This window comes from Topomyia yanbarensis, chromosome 3 (genome assembly GCF_030247195.1).
Source record: "Topomyia yanbarensis strain Yona2022 chromosome 3, ASM3024719v1, whole genome shotgun sequence".
In the NCBI taxonomy this organism is placed as follows: Eukaryota; Metazoa; Arthropoda; class Insecta; order Diptera; family Culicidae; genus Topomyia; species Topomyia yanbarensis.
In genome coordinates, this window is record NC_080672.1 from 22,447,207 (window position 1) to 22,467,508 (window position 20,302).

A 20,302-nucleotide genomic window follows, 5' to 3' on the forward strand; every position below is an offset into this window, starting at 1 on the left:
ATAAACCTTGAACTACCCAAACACAATTACATAGGCAATCATCGTATTAAATCATAGCAAAACATTGAATAGATGAAAACATTTCAATAAATCTTAGTGTGGCCGACATTGTGTAACAAAATGACAGTAATGCCCGGTTGCTAAAAAGGTTAAGTATTCACACATCGTCCTAGGCTGATTTATTGATTGTAACCACCTAATTTGTGGGTAGTTAATTGCCACAAAACTTAGCATTTTACCACCAAGGTGTTAATGGAAGAAAATGAACCTCCCGTCTGCAGGCAGCATCAGTAACAAAAGATGCATGATGAACGTTCCAACGGACAGTTAATCCCTAGCATGTCTAACGTTTTCGACGGTTATACCAAGTCACGTCGGAGAGAAATTACGTAATCGATTTCTGATTCTTTCCTTTATTCGACAAATCGGTACTACGTCACAAGCTTTACCACATCGATCAGTCAAGGTCATCAGTTAGGTGTCCGGCAGTAGGTACAAACGATTCGTCTGGAGTTCCGTGAAGTCTCCGTTGTGTGATCGTCGTGATTTATGTAAATTTTGAAATTGTTAGATACCTTGAATATTCATATGTAAAATCGATACATTCGAAGCTGCATTGACACAAGTCATGCCTCGACTCGATTTTGCCATAGCCTTTAACCGCAATAGGATGTTTGTGAAAATTGACGACACTGGCTCTTTAATCGCGGGGGGATAGCTCGGTTCACAATTCTCCATAATCGGTTGCTAATCACGATGTTATCCTCTATGGTGTTTGTGTACTGCAAACGAGGTTCCGTGCCATCGTGACCACAGTTCATTTTGGAAGCTGTGTGATTATAACCTATTGATGCACCGCTGTATTTACACAGTAACAATTTTTTGTCCTTAAAAAATAAATATTCTAAGTCCAGAAACAATTTTCAACCGAATCTGACTCGTTATTTTTCAACAGTGCCACAAGCAGCCTAATCGGGCACATATGCACTGATGGGCATCCGAAAACCGCAGCAACTTCAACCTATTCACATCATCGCAAACGGTTTGCTCCCACCTGAGACCCATCAGTAGCGTCTAACCGTTTGAGGACGTACTAATCTTTCCGCAGCATCTCAGCTCAGGGGGAGGATGCTCACTACAACGTAACGAAGTCGCACTTCATTAGTGTTTCAAATTTCACTCCTGGCGGTTTGTTTTGTGCCGGCGGTCGAATTTGTGCGCGTTGCAGCTCCCGTGTTTGTTTTATTTGGGGTTGTTTGGCGATGATATCAAGTGATGCAGCGGAATAGAATATTGCGCTTTGAAATATGTTGAAAATGTGACTGTAACTAATTTTCATTATTATGTGATTTTAGTGCAAATATGAGTGCTATTCAGTTTGGTTGAATATTAAAATTACAATTTAATAGATAAGAGAAGGTGAACATATTTGTAGTAAATATAATTCCTGAAACAAACAGTGCAATTTCGGCTTATGGAATGATTGAAGAAAAAATAATCATCACTCAGAGTAAGTAATAAGTTTGTTATATGTTGTATGAAACCAGAGAATTTGATATGATAAAAATCCTTGAAAGTAGTGTGAGACACAAAAGTGTAATGATTTTATTTGATATAGTAAGAGATGATTTAATAACATATTTCTTTATTTTGCAAATGGCACAAATTTTGTTTTCTGTCGATTCATTCCTAGCTTCTGTCATTGACACCAGGAAAGAGTGTAATTGAGAGCCAATTAACACATTCTTTCGTGACGTTATAATGCGACCGAAATTAGTACTTTAAACGCTTATCCATACAAGTCCAAAAGTTCTAACATTTTTTATCAAGAAACAGTTTTCTACGTTCAAAAATATTAATTGAATAACTTGGCGTGAGAAATACATGTTATATTGCATAGTTTGATTTGAAACATTTTTGAATTTTTATAACACATCCTTAAAAAAATATATCTCCTTGCGTTGTAACGTCACAAAAATTCCTACCTTTCCTAAAACTTTGTATATCAAGCATGATGTTATTTTTCAAATAAAATGATAAATATTGCTAATATTGCTAAATTGGAAGAGTATTTATCCAACATTCATCATTAACAATGTAAATAAAACAGGTTTTAATCCATCTAGTGGAAAATTTGAGCCTTTTTTATTCATTGACGTAAGCTGCCCATTAAAAGCAAGTCCCGTATTGAAAAACAACAAGCCGAGAAAAACGCTTTTCATGTATGGGACAACCATGTTTGGTATTTTTTTCGATATTTTCTGAACAAATCTGTTAATCTTATTTGGTCGGTGTTAAGTCAGACCGGATTAAGTCGTAAAGCATCAAAAAAATGAGATAATGATACCACTGGATAAATGGTTTCTTCAGCTACATTCGACTTTTGCTAGATTTGAAATACCTAACAATAAACAACAATCATGGCAAAAATAAATTTCCAATTATAACGTAAAGGATGCTGCGGTTCAAACTTTAAACTCGTTTTTCTCGAAAACAATATATTGTCACTTAGTCCGGTCTGATTTAACACCGACCATTTGTGCATTGTGATTCAGTGGTGATACAAAATACAATCCAACAGATAACTCATTTTCGACAAAAATCCATATGGGACTCTTATGCTTTTATGGGCAGTAAGGATGCCATGGTCTATTATATTGCAATTACACTGCGCATATATACTGCCGATACACGCATAATTGTCCCATGTTGTATGGGATTTCCTATAGACATAGATATAACAAAAAGAATATTGGCGCTTGTGAATTGCAGTAAAAAATAGACTTTTTGCCATTAGTAATTAACGCCTGAAAATACAAGCAATTTGATACCCATTTTAACATACAGGGTGGCAACGTGAAAGTGTTACGCTCATTTGAAAACCTTTCGTTCTAATTTCTGTCACATTATAAGAATTGTATATTTTAAGGAAGTGGTTTATTTACTGGAAGAACCATACCAACAATAAATGAGTTTTTTTTCTGAATATATACTTCCTTAAATCGAAATTTGCCACCATTGTATTAGGGTATTCAAAAAACATAAAAACCTTTCCGAAGACAGTGAAGTGCTATAACCAATACCAATGTCCAGCTTTTTTGGGTTTTGTCTGTGACAGTGCAGAAAGCGTTGTGAAAAAAGTTACACACAAAACTTATCATCGGAAGCGTAAATGCATCTGTTTTTTTCACTCTGAAATATTCTTCACAACGAAGGGAATAAAAGACACTTCTCAAAAGCAATTATGTCAATACCACCGAGGAGATATTGAGAAAAGAGAACGACAACACCCCAGACGAGATATTGTTATTCAAATACGACTTAAACCGATTTAGGTTTATAAACTTTCGCCGTGACTTTTTGGAAGCCATAGTTCAGTTTATAACACTTTTTTCGCAAAAAAAATCCAAAAATCGGTCGACGATACTGCACAAATACTGCCGTGCTTTCTCTGTAATCGACAACAACAGCATATCCTTGAGTTTCAGCTTTCTGTACATAGGTTCATCAATGTATGCAATTGTATTACTACAGGGCAGTTACATATCAAATGCTATAGAGTTACGTAATCGGATTGACAAAGATCACACGAACTATACTCAGCACGCTGGATAGCAACCATGTGATAATTTAGTTTGCAATATCCAGTCAGTGCCCTGACTAGAATACTGCAATTGTGCTTGGAAAAAGGCAACAAATTATTTTCGAACTCACATCCGACTGAATTATTTTTGTTTAAACGTAACTTTTCAATCGACAGTAATAGAACTGGTACTGTATCAAAGAAGTCAGTCACAGCTCCCACTCAAGCCAATTTGTCCGCCCATTCATTTCCAGTAGTACCGGAATAACTGGGTACTCATGGAATATTGCTATTACTAATTTTAATCTCAAATCTGCCGAACTAAGGGCTTTCAGAGCAGCCTGACTGTCTGAGTAAAAATAGATTCTTTTGCAGAGAATCCTCTGTTGAAGTGCTGATTGCACGCCATACAGAATCGGGAAGATTTCTGCTTGGAATACGGTACAGTATCTACCAAGCGAATGAGATTGGTCTAATCCTATTTCTCGACAATAGACACCAGCATCTGCTCGGCCATCCAACAAAGTACCGTCAGTATAAGAAACAACGAATTCCTCAAGTTGTCGCTCCATGCAGCCAGATACCTGTTCCTCGCGAGGAGGAACTCTCACATTGCAAGTTTTAAAAGGAAAACTACATGTGGGAGCAAGCATGTACTCATCCCAAGTAACCATTTGGGGCCACAATCTCGTGTGGCTAGTTGCACGATTTATTGGGTTACTGTTCCAGAACCCAGTAACCTTAAGACGGTATGCACAAGAAAGTGCTTCTTGTTTCAGAAACACATAGGGTAATTTTTCGTATATGGGGTCACTTTCATACGGTAATATGGTATTGTGAGATTGTCTTTCGAAGAATTACAACACTGGAGATGTAAAATAATCCTTATTATTAACTCACGAAAATTTTAGTAATGCTTATGTCCGTACAGTTGGATCGCGGAGCGTCGAAAATTTTTCAGCACCGCATTAAAATTTCATTTTTATAAATAGTTTTTTTGATAAATCATGTATCGGTTGAATAGCTGGGACCTTTTAGAAGGCATTCTGATCATGTGTACAGTCATCCATGATTTCAGAGGAAAATGTCGCCATGCGGCATCTTTCCCTTACAATAGATGCCGCGTCAAAATTGCGGGTGAGATGCCGCACTCAATGGAAGAGGATGCATAGCTAAAATGTATTTTTTTTCACCTCGGAATGTCATTAAATGATCATTTGCGTCAGGTATAGTTCTTAATAAGGTATATCCACAAACTAACGGACCTAACACAGTGACATATAGGATTATGAGTCTATTTATCTATATATTTAAATGGGCGATATGTATCTAAGTATTAGTACTTCGGTTTATTCTATAAAGTTTCAGGCACTAATTTTCGTGAACGCATTGATTTGTAGTGATGTCAATATTGGGATAAAAACGAAAATTTCAAGGAATTAATCCTTTTTTTCAAAATAAATCTTTCAAGAACATACCTAAGTTGTATAAATTCATTGTTGGGAGAAACAGCCGAAACCCCCTGCTTTTAAGGAACCCCTACTAAAACATTGATATAAATCAAATTAATTGGAATTCGTTACCACCCGCAGTGAAACGTTCTTCGTCGGAAACAATTTTTAAGAGTGGCTGCATCAACTTTTGGAACCGTAATTTGCAAATTAAGTTAGATTAGTTTAAAGTTTAAAATTAATTCAATTAATCAGAAATGTACGCATTGTAAAACCGGAGGTAGTAATTTTTAAAAGGTATTTATCTTAAGCTACTGGACAATAAACAAACAAACAAACATTGATATAACTCGCCCTTACAAACATATAGATAAATAGTACCCTTAATTAAGTTACTCAAACTTAACTGTTACACAAGGTTGGGAAGGAAAAATATTTTTTTTTTAAAGTTGAATAAAAAATGTTTCTAGAAATGGAGTACCCCCTTAAGAAAAGTGTTGGTGCTAGCCGATTTATAAGTATAATCAAATTGCAAGAAACTCAGCTGGACACCTAATCACAAAAAACATCAACGAGAGCTAAAAACTACTTTTGTTCACCATTGTTCAGTTTGGGGCCACGGTGCGGCGTCTCACCCACACATGCGGCATCTCTCTTTACTTTGATGCAGGATCGATTTTTAGAAATGTGCGGCATCTCTCCCCAAATTACCCTATAGTGGTTTTATGTTCAAGAGTAAGTCTAGAGCAGCAGTAGGTGTTGTCGTGCTGTTATACACAAAACGAATCATCAAGAACGTAAATGCATCGGTTTTTTTCGCACTCGAACTGTGAGCGAAAAGCTTCCAAGTGATTCTTTTGTGTTTAAACAAATTCATACTTGTGCAATACCAATGTCATATATACAGGTATGGCGAGGATGGCACTTTGGTATTCGTAAGATGAATTTTACATGAGTGGTGTAAGTGATCACAGAATAAATCGACTTGCTTTCGTCATACCGTTCGTTCCGCTCCCATTAAATCGTATGAACGCTATGACGTCGACCCGTTGTGCTTCTGGATTGTTTACATATTTTTGGTTGCCAACACTAGCAAACCGTGTGTTCTGCCACACACATATATATATATATATATATATATATATATATATATATATATATATATATATATATATATATATATATATATATATATATATATATATATATATATATATATATATATATATATATATATATATATATATATATATATATATATATATATATATATATATATATATATATATATATATATATATATATATATATATATATATATATATATATATATATATATATATATATATATATATATATATATATATATATATATATATATATATATATATATATATATATATATATATATATATATATATATATATATATATATATATATATATATATACATATACATATATATGTATATATATACCTCATTGGTGCAATCAATACAACATCGAACCTCATAGATATACGTTGTTATCAATACAGTGTCATTTGCTTGTTTTAGTTAGGATTTCACAACGCTGAGCTAATCTGGGCGAACTTTGAGATATCTGTCACTGCTGAACGTTTCTGTCAGTTCTTTCGAATTCGTTAGAATACTTAGTGGTTTATCTTTGATCCGGTAGAAGATTAGATACCCGGCGCAAGGGGAAAAGTTCAAGACAAATTATGGGGGATAGGGTGATGTGCCTATTATGGCAGTAGAGCCTATTGTGACCCTATTTCGTACCCCTTGGTTTCGAACCAAGCATATGAGATAATGACACTATCGATTTGGCTAAAACAGGTGAGAAAAAATAAGCTCAAGTTATATTCTTTATTTGTTGTGCACATATATATTTAGAACTATCCTCTAAATCCAACTTTTAATTAAAACAAAATCACCTTATTGAAATATCTACTAATCCGCCTCACTCACGTAGTGAACCGAAACTGGATGCAACGGCGCTTAGCAAAATAAACACTTATGAGCCAGCATTTACCGCCTCATATCTCGTTATTCCAGCACAAATATATTAAACATTGCACTGATACATACCTTTATTTTAGTTGGAGAACCTTTTTATGATAATTTCACTTTAAAATCACTCGTCAAACACTAGAATAGGCCTAGTGTTATAATAGGATAAAACTAAATACGGGGGTTCCTATTATTGGCATGTTTTGCTGATACACTACCACAATCAAAACTAACTTTTTGTATCCATCATGCAGAAAAGAATTATCAGTGCGGCCAAACCAAAACATGAACTTGTAAATATAATGTAATGCAATTTCAGGTATAAGTAATCAATTATTTCAAGTTATTCAACTAATTGTTGATTGCAGATATTTTATTTTCATCTGCACATACAATTCGGATTGCGAGAAAGCAATGTGTGATGTGAAACTTGTCATTCCAGTTGCTAACCTTCGAATGGTTTTTTTTTCTGCGTGTGCAATTCTGGGCGCTCTTCTACTAACAGCTGATGAGTTTCATTGATGTGCGTGATGTTTACGTTTGTTTTGATCGGCTGAAAAAAGCAGAATGATTCGTTTTACAAATCACATGTTGGCGTCCATGATCTGGATACCTAGTTAGAATCGACGCAAATGGAATATGAGGCATTGCGTTTCAACTAGATTGTTTTTCGATGAGGTGGAAATTGGCACACCCATGAGGCGATAATTGGATCGTTGAGGTGGGAATAGATGCTCAGAATGGAACATTTATTTGCATTTATGCTGAAAATTGAGGCAATTCTGCTAAGTAAGCATTATAAAGATGTTTAAGTAACAGTACACTGATACTTTATTCTGAGAAAGGTTATAGATAATATGGCTTCTTTTAAAGTTGTTCAAAAAATAGTGCGACCCTCTCCCTAATGGTGCCAAAATAGGCTCATCACCCTATAAGAAATTGAAAGACTAGTCAGGCGACAAAACAACAAAAATAAGATCACCTATCTTTCCAAAAAGAATGTGTAAAACTTTTAACAGCAGTTGATTATAAAATGATATGAAGTCAAATAGATGCTCAGTCCGTTGCTTTTAAACACTTACCTTAAACTAATTTTACGAAATTACAGCTTAAGATTGACGTCTGGAACTCAAATGATATGAACGACAGGTAAATAGTCTTTTGGAAATCGGATTTTTCGGTATTTTTCTCAAGTTTCCAATCATCGGAATTTTATTGGTGAAATCGACGACTATGAACACTAGAAAACTATGAGACATTCGGGTTGATGTTTCAATGAATTTAATCGATCTGCATGTACAACCTCCAGGATAAATGCTTTGTCCGTCACCTTCAAACACCTAGCGTTAATTGATTTCACTCAAAGAAAATGATGATATTTGCATTGCATATTGGCAGTGAAAAATTTGGTGCTCCATACTGATGGCTTTGCTCCAGATTTTGGTGTTCTGTGTTACTTTCGAAAGATCGTCTCGGAATTAGTTTCCGAATTTTATTTATTTTATTTTTAATTGTCATACATGCTTCGAAATTGAAGGAAATTTGGTTGAAATTTTCCGATTGTTGAATTTTTCGTTATTCCCAAAAATGTGTCATACTCAAAACTGCCTTGTCTAATCAAACCTTGAGGAAACTGCAAGTTTCATAGTAACAGAGCTTTTACTGGTTTTCCTAATTCACAAATAAACTTTGCCCTATTGAAGTGAAAGTACTGCTCAGCTTGTGTCAGTGTTGTTAGTTATACCGGAAAAACATTTTGAAAAGCTGCTGATTTAAGTTCGCATAAATATTTTTTACCCATAATGACCATCACTATAGTACTTTAAAACACTTCACACTCGTTTCCAATCACTCTAAATATTGATCAATTTTGTTTTATTTCACAGGAAAATCCACCATTTCCCGTAAGCAACTTGCCTTCCTATCGGGTCTCACTGTGGCATGTCTTTTAACGGTCCTATCGGTGCTACAACCAGATCAGAATATTTTTTCAGGACAGTACAAAACCGGCTATAGAGGAGGGTTCCTTCGCCACTCAAATAACCTATCCGAAAGTGTACGCGTTCTATGCTGGATCATGACAACTCCGGCAAATCACCAAAGTAAGGCAATCCACGTGAAGCAAACTTGGGGACGTAGATGTAACAAACTGTTGCTAATGAGTTCCGCCGAAGATGCGAATCTTGAGACGATTGTACTTCCGGTGCATGAAGGAAGACAAAGTCTGTGGAATAAAACGAGAGAAGCTTTCCGGTATGTGCATGAGCATCACCTGAACGAGTACGACTGGTTCCTTAAGGCGGATGATGATACGTGGGTAAAATGGTACTGGTATGATTAAGTCTGCAATAATTATATGCGGAAAATCTTACAGATATGTCATCATGGAAAACTTGCGGTACTTTTTGTACGCTTACTCACCTCATTTTCCAATCTACTTCGGAAGTAAATTTCGTTATCCACAATACGTGAAGCAGGGATATTTTTCTGGTGGAGCAGGTTATGTTCTTAGCCGAGAAGCTTTGAAACGGTTCGTCGAACAGAGCTTGCAGGATCCCGAACACTGTCCATCGACGTTGGATACGGAAGACCTTGAAATGGGTTTGCTAACGAGTTGAATTTTTTAACAGGTCTCATTAATTTTAATTGTATTTTACTTATTTAAAGGTCGATGCATGGAGTACGTCAACGTGACGGCAGGCGACTCGCGTGATCTATTGGGAAGAAAACGCTTTCTACCGTTAGAACCAGCATTTCATCTAACATCCAATCCTGCGGATGACCCAGATTTCTGGTATAAATATTACTCATTTTATGAACCGTTCTACGGAACCAAATGTTGCTCAGATCTACCTATAAGCTTCCACTACATACAAGGTCCACAAATGCACGTGATGGACTATCTGATCTACGCAATGCATCCATATGGGATAAGCTATCACAATCCGCCATTACCAGCGAAAAAAAGTTTGGAAGAAGCAATGGAAGTGGCGGAGCCGTATGCAGCAGGGACTACCTCAGTGCGGACGACTTTGACGGATAGTTTCGTGACGGAGGTTGATGGTGATTTAGATGACGGAGAGGAAAGTAGCAGCATTCCGGAAAATGAAGCCGATATTTTCAATAACCAAGAAAATTCTTCTGAATTGGTGGATCAGTTTGGCGGATTAAGCAGCGTCAGTAGTAATAACTTTGAAGTGACTTCGGAGCCTTCAATTTTAGATGCTAGCAGGATGGATGATTTCGTGGACAGAATGATTAACGATCATAGGTTTATGGACAAAATACTCGCAAAATTGAAACAAAGGAAACCTTTAAGTTGAATAATTCAAATAAATGTTTTATTTTCAGAGAATTTCATTTATTCGTTTAGCTTAAACCGAAAGAGCTAAAAAATGTTCTAAGCAGGATTAACTATTCGACTTAGTATCACCAGTGTACGGTAGCCGACTTGACCCACACGCAATTTAGCCCCGGACTCCAATCGAATATTTCCCAGTGAAAAATAATCACAAGCTCCGGTTCAACTCAGGTTTCCATGAGCCATTTAGATCCTCTGTTAGTGACCCATTTTTCTCCAGTCATTTAGTTTCCAGTTTTATCACTATTTGCTCGTATATTTTCCGGTGGTGAAACTACCCTATTCCGACTGAGCGTGTTCCGGAGACGGAATTTCTCTTGGTACCGATGCCCATTTCGTGAGCTATTTTGCTCCCCGCTTCGTGGCGATCTACTCGATCTGGTCCTCCGCAGTGGACCTAGCCTACTCAACGGGCAACGGCTCGCTTCTGGCTGTTCGACGTGATCTACTAGCTCTAGCTCTCGGTGGTGGATCTAGATACCCTCTAGGGTGTCGAGGTCGGTCCGCGTGATTCCAGGAGGAGTGTGGCTTCGGTACACCGGCGCCTTGACGACCTACTACCGGTGCATCCCCGGCGATTGATCTAGTGTACTCCATGGCGACCGGTAAGGTGCACTTATTCGAACTGTCAACTCCGGCCATTAGTTAGTTGATTTTTTCTCCATTTCCTCTGCAGTTACACTAGGATTCAAGCGATTGCTCAACTGACGTTCCACGTTCTTTCTTTTTATTACTCTAATCTCTCGTACGACATTTTCTGCGCTTTGCGACGGCACCTCTCTGCCAACAACTTTATTCGATGGGGCCCAGCTGCTACTCCAGCGTATTCGTTCTAACTGCACATTATCACTTATTATCCAGGCTACCCCCTCTTCCAATGACAAATCGATACAATTCTGAGGTAGCTCTGGCGGTTTCAGGTGGAGTGTAGTTTTCAGTACGCTAGCGCCCCGACAATCCGAAACCACTACTTCGTCATACGCCACTTATTTATTCCCTGGCGATGAACTTAGATCATTTTCCCGGCGGTGGAAGTTCTCTCGAAAGCGATATTGCTGCTGCTTTCCAACCTCCTCTACGGACCAACCAGTAGCGTGCCGCGGTTGGTATAGCGATTCCGGTGGCGCCTGGCATCTAGGTCGATGGAACCCCTATGACCCGAAACCGGCACTACGTCTACTCCGCCAAAGAGTTCCCCGGCGACAGATTCGTTGTTGCACGGCAGCTTTCTAACCGGCGGCACCAGTTCCTAAGCAGCTCAGAGAGCATCAGCGTCACTATTCTTTTAATAGTGTCTCAGGTATGTTCGCCGTGACCCATATCTTCGATTATATCGTTGACTGTTACGGCTGGCATACCCATTCGAACGTCTTTGAACCTAGAGCACTTGAAGACTACATGTTCCGATGTCTCTTGCAGATTCACATACTCCGAGCAAAGAGGTGACGAAGCATGTCCAAACCGATGCAGGTACTTCCGGAAGCATCCGTCCCCGCACAAAAACTGTGTCAAATGGAACTTCACCTTTCCATGGTGCCTATGCATTCTAAGTCCTCAGCCAGAGTGATGCAGATGGGAATCATACCGGTACCGACGCATACCGCCTCCGACGATATCGCTCTGTACAAGGCGAAACGTACTCGTCAGTTTCATGCACTTCCACTTTGAGTTCAACGCAACAACCCAGGCCGGCACACCATATTTCAGTTTTGAAAACGAGATACCCACCAGGAGACGTGTCGTACTGCATCTTCGATATTCGGCATGATCTTTGCCAATACGTTAGTTATCCTCGCACTCTTTTCATAAACTATTGTAACTTAACCGATCGTCGACCATCACACCCAGGCGCTTCAGCGCACGAATCGATGGAATGGATTGTTCCCCGACACAGATCTCGATACGCTGGATTTTTTTTACGATTACTGACCAGCACTACCTCCATCTTGTGGTGAGCTAGCTGCAACTAGACGTCAGCCATCCAGGTTTCCACGATGCCTATTGTCTCAGCCGTCAACATCTCCACCTCCTCAAAGGTCTCACCGGTTATCCTCAGGACAACATCATCTGCAAAACCGACGATCTCAACTCCCCTGGGTAGTTCCAGTGTTAACACTCCGTTGTACATTATATTCCAGAGCGTTGAGCCGAGTATGGAGCCCTGAGGTACTCCCGCCGTGACCCTAATCAACCTCTGTCCCATGTTCGTTTAGTAGACCAGTACTCGGTTCTGGAAGTAACTTTTCAGAACCTGACACAGATAGTCCGGAACCCGCATTCTGTGCAGCGCTACGGCAATAGCCCCCAGCTAGCACTGTTCAACGCGTTCTTCACGTCTATCGTTACCACGACGCTGTAGCGATTACTTCTTCTCTTTTACAGATGAGTTCCCTGGGGCCCTCAAGAACTGTCTTAGGTGACCAATGTGGTCAAAACTACTTTGATTAGTATTTAGTGATCTAGACCCGCAAATCCAAGTAATGTTGAACCCATTTGAATATGTATTACATCATTCGGACATCACAGGGTTACCAGTTTATATAGGAATTTGCTGTGTGACCTCATTCTTCAACCCGTAACTCCGGAACCGGATGTCCGGTCAATTACAAATTCAATATCGTCTTATGGGAGCGTTACACAGTTCATTTGAAACATTATTTGACACACACACATACATACACACAGACATTTGGCGATCTAGACGAACTGAATCGCCCTCCGGGCCTCGGTTGAAAAGTTGATTTTTCGAGTGATTGCATAGCCTTTTTTATAAAGGCAAAAAGGTTATCAAATTACGTTCATTTCTGCTGTATCGGTCAACGGAACCCTGGAAAAGAAAGTCCGGTGAACGAAAGTGGAAGACGAAAGGCTTCAACAAAGACCTCTTCGTTGAGGCACTTCGGCCGAACGGCGGCACCGAGAACGTGAATGCGGCTGACCTAACAAGAAGGAACCACGCAACAAACGGCGTCTGGTGGAAAGAGACGCTTATCACGCTACGCGCTGCTTGTCTCACAGAGCCAGAAGGTGGGCTCAGAAAGCGATATCTGAACCAGATAGAGAAAAGCGCAAGGCAGCGTTTCGGGAAGCTAGGGCCGCTTTAAAACGGGAGGTCAGACGTAGCAAGTCAGACTGCCACAAGGAGCTGTGCAGCAAAGTAGACGCCAATCCCTGGGACAACGCGTATCGAGTCGTGATGGCGAAAATGAAGGGCTCGACGACACCTGCCGAAATGTGCCCAATTAAGCTGAAGACAATCGTCGAGGGTCTTTTCCCGAAGCACGATCCAACTGTCTGGCCACCAACACCGTACGGCTAAGAAGAAGGAGCAAACACGGACGATCGGCAAGTGACTAATGACGTGCTCGCAAAAACATCGAAGCGCCTGAAATTAAAGGAAGCCCCCGGTCCGGATGGAATACCAAACGTGGTGCTGAAAGCTGCGATCCTGGCATATCCGGACATGTTCAGGATGGTGTTGCAGAAGTGTCTAAATGAAGGCGACTTCCCCGAAATGTGGAAGCGATCCGGCCTCGTAGACCCATATGCCTGCTGGATACACTAGGAAAACTTCTGGAAAGGATCGTTCTTAACAGGTTGACGAAATTCACGGAAGGTGAGCGCGGACTGTCCACGATGCAGTTCGATTTCCGCAAAGGAGCATCGACAGTGGATGCAATTCGGACAGTGCTGAGAAGTCATCTAAACAGAAGCGTAAAAGAGATCGATACTGCGCGGTGGTCACGATAGATGTGAAGAATGCATTTAACAGCGCCAGCAGGGAAGCCACCGCTGCAGCGCTGCACAGAATGAGGGTTCTCGGCTATCTATGCCAGATCGTGAAGAGCTACTTCCGGGGCAGAGTGCTGCTATACGAGACGAGCGAAGGGCAGAAGTCAATGTGAGTCACAGCGGGCGTTCCACAGGGCTCCATTCTCGGTCTAACTCTTTGTAACGGGATGTACGATAGAGTCCTAGCACTGCGGTTGCATAGGAAAGTGAAGATCGTGAGTTTCGTGGATGACGTGTCACTAACGGTGATGGGTGAGACACTTGAACAAGTGGAGGAGTCGGTGACGGAGACAATAGACGCGGTCGAGAGCTGGATGAACGGGGCCAAGATGCAAATAGCCCACCATAAGACGAAGGTGTTGTTGGTCAGCAACTGCAATGAGGTTCTGCGGATGCAGATCGACATCGGAGGGCACGTGATTGTATCGAAGCGTGCACTGAAACAACTGGGAGTGATAATCGACGACAGGTTGAGCTTCAACAACCACGTCCACTGTTTCGTCATCAATACTCCGATATGGGGTTCCTGTTTAGAGTGCTGCGCTGAAAACCAAGCGGAACCGTGGCCGTACGAGTCGCGAGTGCCTACAGAACAATATCGTCGGAGACAGTATGCGTTATCGCCGGGATGATCCTCATCTGCATCGCTCTGGCGGAGGTTGTAGAATGCTACCAGCGGAGAAATGCACGTAACGCAAGGAGACTGGTCCGAGCGGATTCGTTGGCTAAATGGCAGCAGGAGTGGGACAATTCGGAGGAAGGAAGGTTGACCCACCGACTCATCCCAAATGTGTCGGCTTGGGTGCATAGGAAGCAGGGAGTGCTGAACTTCTATATGACGCAGTTTTTGTGCGGGCACTGATGCTTCCGGAAGTACTTGCATCGGTTTGGACATGCTTCGTCAGCCCTTTACCCGGAGTGTGCGACCGTGCAGGAGACACTGGAACACGTAGTCTTCGAATGCCCTAGGTTCGAAGAAGCTCGTAGGGATATATCGTCGAAGAGATGTGCCACGAGGAGCATACCTGGGACGCTTCAACAGAGTAGTTACGAGCATACTCTTCGAGCTGCAGAGGAAGTGGTGAAGGGAAGCCACAAATCGGGTTTCGAGAGAAATTACGCCTCTGGGGAACTCTCCAACTGTGTAAACTAGGTGCACCGCCGGGGACCAATTGAGTAGTACGTGACGTAGCACAGAGTTTGGGTCGTCGGGGCGCCTGTGAACCGGATGTCAAGCTTCACTGGAATCGCCGGACCGACCTCGACACCCTACTGGGTAGCTCGTGAGTAGGCTAGATCCACCGCCGGGGATTAGACCGAGTAGGCCGCGTCGCACAGCTAGAAATACGTCGTTGGGGCGCTGGTGAACCGGAAGCTATTGGATGGCCCGTTGAGTAGGCTAGATCCACCGCCGGGGACTAGATCGAGTAGATCGGGACAACGCGGAGAGATAAATGGCTCACGGAAACGAACATCGGTATCAGGAGAAATCTACCGCTCGGTTTCGGGAGAGCCTCCCTCACCGGGGAATTCTCCGACGGAGTAGGCTATTCCATTGTTGAGGACTAGACCGAGTAGTTCGCGAACAAGTAAGAGCTCAAGAAATTGTGGTGCTAAAACCAAAGAAGAATCGCTATCGGGAGAACTTCCTTCACCGGGGAACTCTCCATCGGCGTAAGCTAGATTCACCGCCGGGGACTGGACTGAGTAGACCGCGACTAGAAACAACCAGTCGCGGGTTGTCGGGGCACCAGCGAACCGGACGCCCTACTCCACCGGAATCGCCGAACTAACCTCGACACCAGGCTGGTTGGCTCGGTTTCGGGAGAACTTCTCACGCAGGGGAATTCTCCGTCGGGGTAGGCTAGGTCCACCGCACAGTGGCTGGAGGCTGGCCAAAACCTCAAAAATTTATTTTTGAAATATTGATATTTTATATTTTTCCTAAATTTCTCATGTATTGAATGATGTATATTCAAAATTTTATGATCATTGGATAAGAACACGATTTTTAACATGAGTTTAAATGTAGCAAAGTCCGGACTTTTTAATGATTTTCATTTCCTAAACCACCATTGCTCTATTCATTTCAAATGCATGTTGCTCTTTTGATTTTGGTCCGATTTTAACACAACTAGTTTCATTGTGTAGAGGAACGAAAGAACTTTATTAGTGAATAAAATACATCTGGTAAATTCGCTTGGAACTATGACTTTTAAATTTAAATATGTTTGAGGTGGTCAGATCAAAAATAATTTTGTCACTAATGTATTCTGTACAAATTTCGGAATCATTTCGGAACGGTCACATAGTATACATTCTATGGAAAATAACCTCTACTTTTCGAATATCATGGTCTCGTTCTGCGCCTAGGTGCGCAAAAAGGTTTAAGGAGATTTTGAAGCTGTGTTTCTGGTATGGAGGCGCATGGTGTTTTGTGTAAAATAGTTAGATAATCGACAGTAAACCAACACGTTATATAATGGATTTAAAGTAGTGTTCTTCATTTTTTATGATATTGCTGACATTGGTGAACAGTAACGGAAACTCTATCATGAAAACGGGATCATAGTTATAAGAAAGGTTCTATGACACTGTATGGAAAAATGCATTTAATATTTTACAGCTTTTGAAATAAAAAATGAGCTCAGCACCTCAAAATTAGCTTAAATTGTGATTTTCAGCCAAATTAGGTAACATTTGAGGTTTTGTCCGACTTTTGTTTGAAGATCCGCCACTGTGCACCGTCGAGGACTAAACCAAGTAGTTCGCGAGCAACGAGTAAATGGCGCTGAATTGTACGAGAAGGAAGTAGCGGCGCTAACTGGCGCAAGGGATCCGAGTCGGGGTGCTGAATGGCATAAGGGAGCCCAAGGGCTCGGTGAATTAGATAATCTGAAGTTTGCCGCCCAGATTGTCTTCGTAGGGGAGGAGCACTAAGTCTCACTGGACTCACAGCCAGCTTTCCGACTGCCATGTAGAATTTACCAGTCTGTGTGGATGGTGGAGAACTGATGGTGTGTCAAGGAGTGGGGCTGTAACCCTACTGAAGGATCTAACTACTAAGTAGTTGAATTAGAGTGGGTGCTATGCACATAAAAACCCCTCCCCGAAGTAATGCCGTAAGGTAGTGCCGGGGAGTAATCAGGTTCTGGGCAAGAACAGTGGTTTTTAGTGGGTCGGATGATGGCAGCCCAAACCCGTTCCCTGAGACATTTGGGTTTTTGTACATTTTTTCCCGTCTCAAGAGATGTTTCCAACAGTCTGCATTTTCATGCGACGTGTTCTATTTTTCCAGATCTACATAAATCAAAGCGTTAAATAATAGAACCGTAAAACGGGGTAATGTACGATAAGATGATTCCCTTTAGCAAATTCATCGAAACAAAATACATACCATCTAAATATGTTCAGCATCTATCAGCAACAATTCATTCGTCATTTAATGTAGTTTTATGAACACAATTCAAATTGAAAATGATGCAACTCTTATGCGTCGTTTCCATCTGTTCAAGTAATTCTTTAATGAAATCAATCAACTTCAACTAAACTAATCACTTATTTAAAAACCGTGAATATTTTTGTACTCTAATTAATTTTTAAAATACGAGATTTTTGTAGATAACTATTTAATATCGACTATTTTCCCAAAAAAGTTCGAAAAAGTCATCTGAATTCTTCTAGGGAATTTTGTTTCCCTTCGAGACGTCAAAATGTCGGGCCATTAAGTTGCCTACAGATATGCAATTTACATAACATTTCAAGCGTTGCGTCAAAATCGATGCATTAAAAAACGACTTCCAGGACAAAAAAGTTGTGGTTTCAAGCAATACATAAATTGGTATCAATATCTTTGCTTCGTTCCCATGAACCAGTAAAATCACAAAAATGGTATAGAAATGGCATGAAACTCGTGTTTGATAGCAACATAAATACAAATTCAACATAACATTTAATGTTTATTTTTCAAAAAATGCCGCAGGTTCCTAGATTGTTGTGAGTAATAAAATATACATTTGGTTTTAATCAAAAACAATGTTTTATTCAAATTTGAAAAAAGTACCAGCACCCCGAAAAATATTTCAAAATTAATCTTCTGGTCTAAGCTTTCGTTGCGGTAGTGTTTCGGCGTTACTGATTTTTCTGTGTATAATAGTGTTTATCTGCCAGAAACACCGCGCATAAGTCAGACGTCATATTTTTGTAACTGGCTTAATTGTTCTGAACGAAAAGAATCGAAAAGCAAGATCAAGTCCTTTGATGTAATTTAGTAACAAAGATTTGTTTGGCTTCTACAACCATTATAAGATCAACGTAAAATATCGTCCACGTTTGTTTAACTGTTGCAGATAGACACCACGTGGCAGTGAACTCCCATTCATTCGCGATGAACTAGACACTCATTTCCAGCGAAAGCTTTCGCATAACGCATCAAATTTGCCTATCCAAAGGCGTTTAAATCTGGTTCTGGTTCTCTCAAATGATTTGCCCTCGGTCGCATCACTGCAACCAGCCTTGAAAACAAACCATTAAAATCGAACGCTCTATGGACGTAAATATAAAGTAAATTTATTAGACACACTTTAGCGTAGTCGCTTCCCAGCCGCCAAAGAAAGTTTCAAACCGCGTTCCGTACAGGTTCGGTATTGGTTGTTGCTCAACGAGCGACGCCGACGACAGTGGTGACAATGCTAACTAGCTGGGTAGTATGATAGGCTTTTAAATAATACATTCGAAACTCGTGGACTCGTAGGTACAAGACTAAATGGTGCTGTTAAGCTGAAATTAGCTTGTTTGGTCAACACCACCGCGTTTGTGTGGGTGGGTGGCAGGCGCACCGATCTCTCACCTATTGACACCGTGACTAATTTATACTGATGCTATTAGCGCATTGAACTGCGACAAATAGGTGTCAGCAGTAGGAGGCATATCCATCGGATCTCCCACTAGCGGGTATCGGTCGATGGGGACAAAGTGATGGCAGTTTAGCTTCTGAATGGTGTTGCTGGAACAAATATGTTAACAGCACGTCCATAAAATATCGATGTCACGACCAAATCTCATTTTCCCATCAGTTTTGGATTTACATACGCTTGAGGCTGTGATCGAATTTATGATTTAAGGCTGATGTAACGAATAGTGTGGAGGCGTTGTAGCACCAGACTAGTTGGATTCAATGATTAGATCAGAAATAAATTACTGTGGGTGATTCCTTCCTTATGGGAGTGTTGAACAGTGTTAATAGATTTAATGGGAGGTGAACTTACTTGAACATTCCACAGTAGCCATTAGAGGTATCGAATGTCTGTTCCGGTGGGACAACTCTTTCCAGCAGTCTCGGCAATTGCGATAGACATCCCAGAGCTGCCAACAAACTAGGATCTCCTGGTCCAACCGGTTCCGGAAGTTCTCGCGACGTCAGTGGAGTGCCCGGTGCAGATAGACGAAACTGAGGACGACCACACATGTCCTAAAAAGTAGTAAACGAATGAATTATAAGCTGCTCAGATCTTAATTGTTAGACGAAAAATCTTACATGCGGTCTCATCCACACAATCTGCTTCTTTTTGGACAGTGTTCTCGGAGTGGGCGGGAACTCTAGGTCCTCATGTAAACCACCGGGTCCGCGTGTGACTACACCGTTCATTCCATTGGTGCCGTTGTGCAGCCGGCCATTCGGAATGGTACCATTGATGCCATTTGCAGTGATGACTTCAGTCGAACGTGGTCTCGACAGGGTCGAGTTGTGATCCGTTCCGTTCATCCAAGAACGCACCTTTGGAACACCATCTGGAAATAAATTTAAGCGTTAGATTAAATACATCACACAAATGCGAAACCAGTTTGAAGGTATTTGTAAAAGATCTTCGTTTCGTAACTGTATTCATCACCGATATCGGCACTTATGGTTTAGTTATTTAAGTGATCGAAAGCAGGTACAATGAGAAAGGTGCATCGAATAGGGATTTTACTTGTGTCAGCATTTATTTCAGTTTTTCTCATCATTAAATTTTCAAATATAATCTCTCATTTGGCTCCGTCAGTGCATAATCATTCGGCTTATTTCCTTGACAATCGTTATAAGTGCGACAGTGTTCCAATAA

At 40.7% G+C, this 20,302-nt stretch overlaps 2 protein-coding genes across 2 annotated transcripts in view; one reads left to right on the plus strand and one right to left on the minus strand.

Moving 5' to 3' along the window:
* LOC131690492 (calpain-11-like) overlaps positions 1-19,982 on the minus strand; it is a 40,321-nt gene extending 20,339 nt beyond the window's left edge. The window contains exons 1-2 of the mRNA XM_058976309.1: positions 19,735-19,982; positions 19,466-19,668 (exon numbers count right to left, since the gene is read on the minus strand). Coding sequence (XP_058832292.1) covers positions 19,466-19,668; positions 19,735-19,962 — 431 coding nt within the window. The 5' untranslated portion in view covers positions 19,963-19,982. The remainder of the gene's footprint in view (positions 1-19,465; positions 19,669-19,734) is intronic.
* Positions 918-10,368, plus strand: LOC131692512 (glycoprotein-N-acetylgalactosamine 3-beta-galactosyltransferase 1-like). The gene is made up of 4 exons (XM_058979600.1): positions 918-1,510; positions 8,932-9,358; positions 9,420-9,646; positions 9,713-10,368. The coding sequence occupies exons 1-4, from the start codon at positions 1,480-1,482 to the stop codon at positions 10,366-10,368; spliced, it is 1,341 nt and encodes a 446-aa protein (XP_058835583.1). The 5' UTR covers positions 918-1,479.
* Positions 19,983-20,302: the final 320 nt, after the last annotated feature.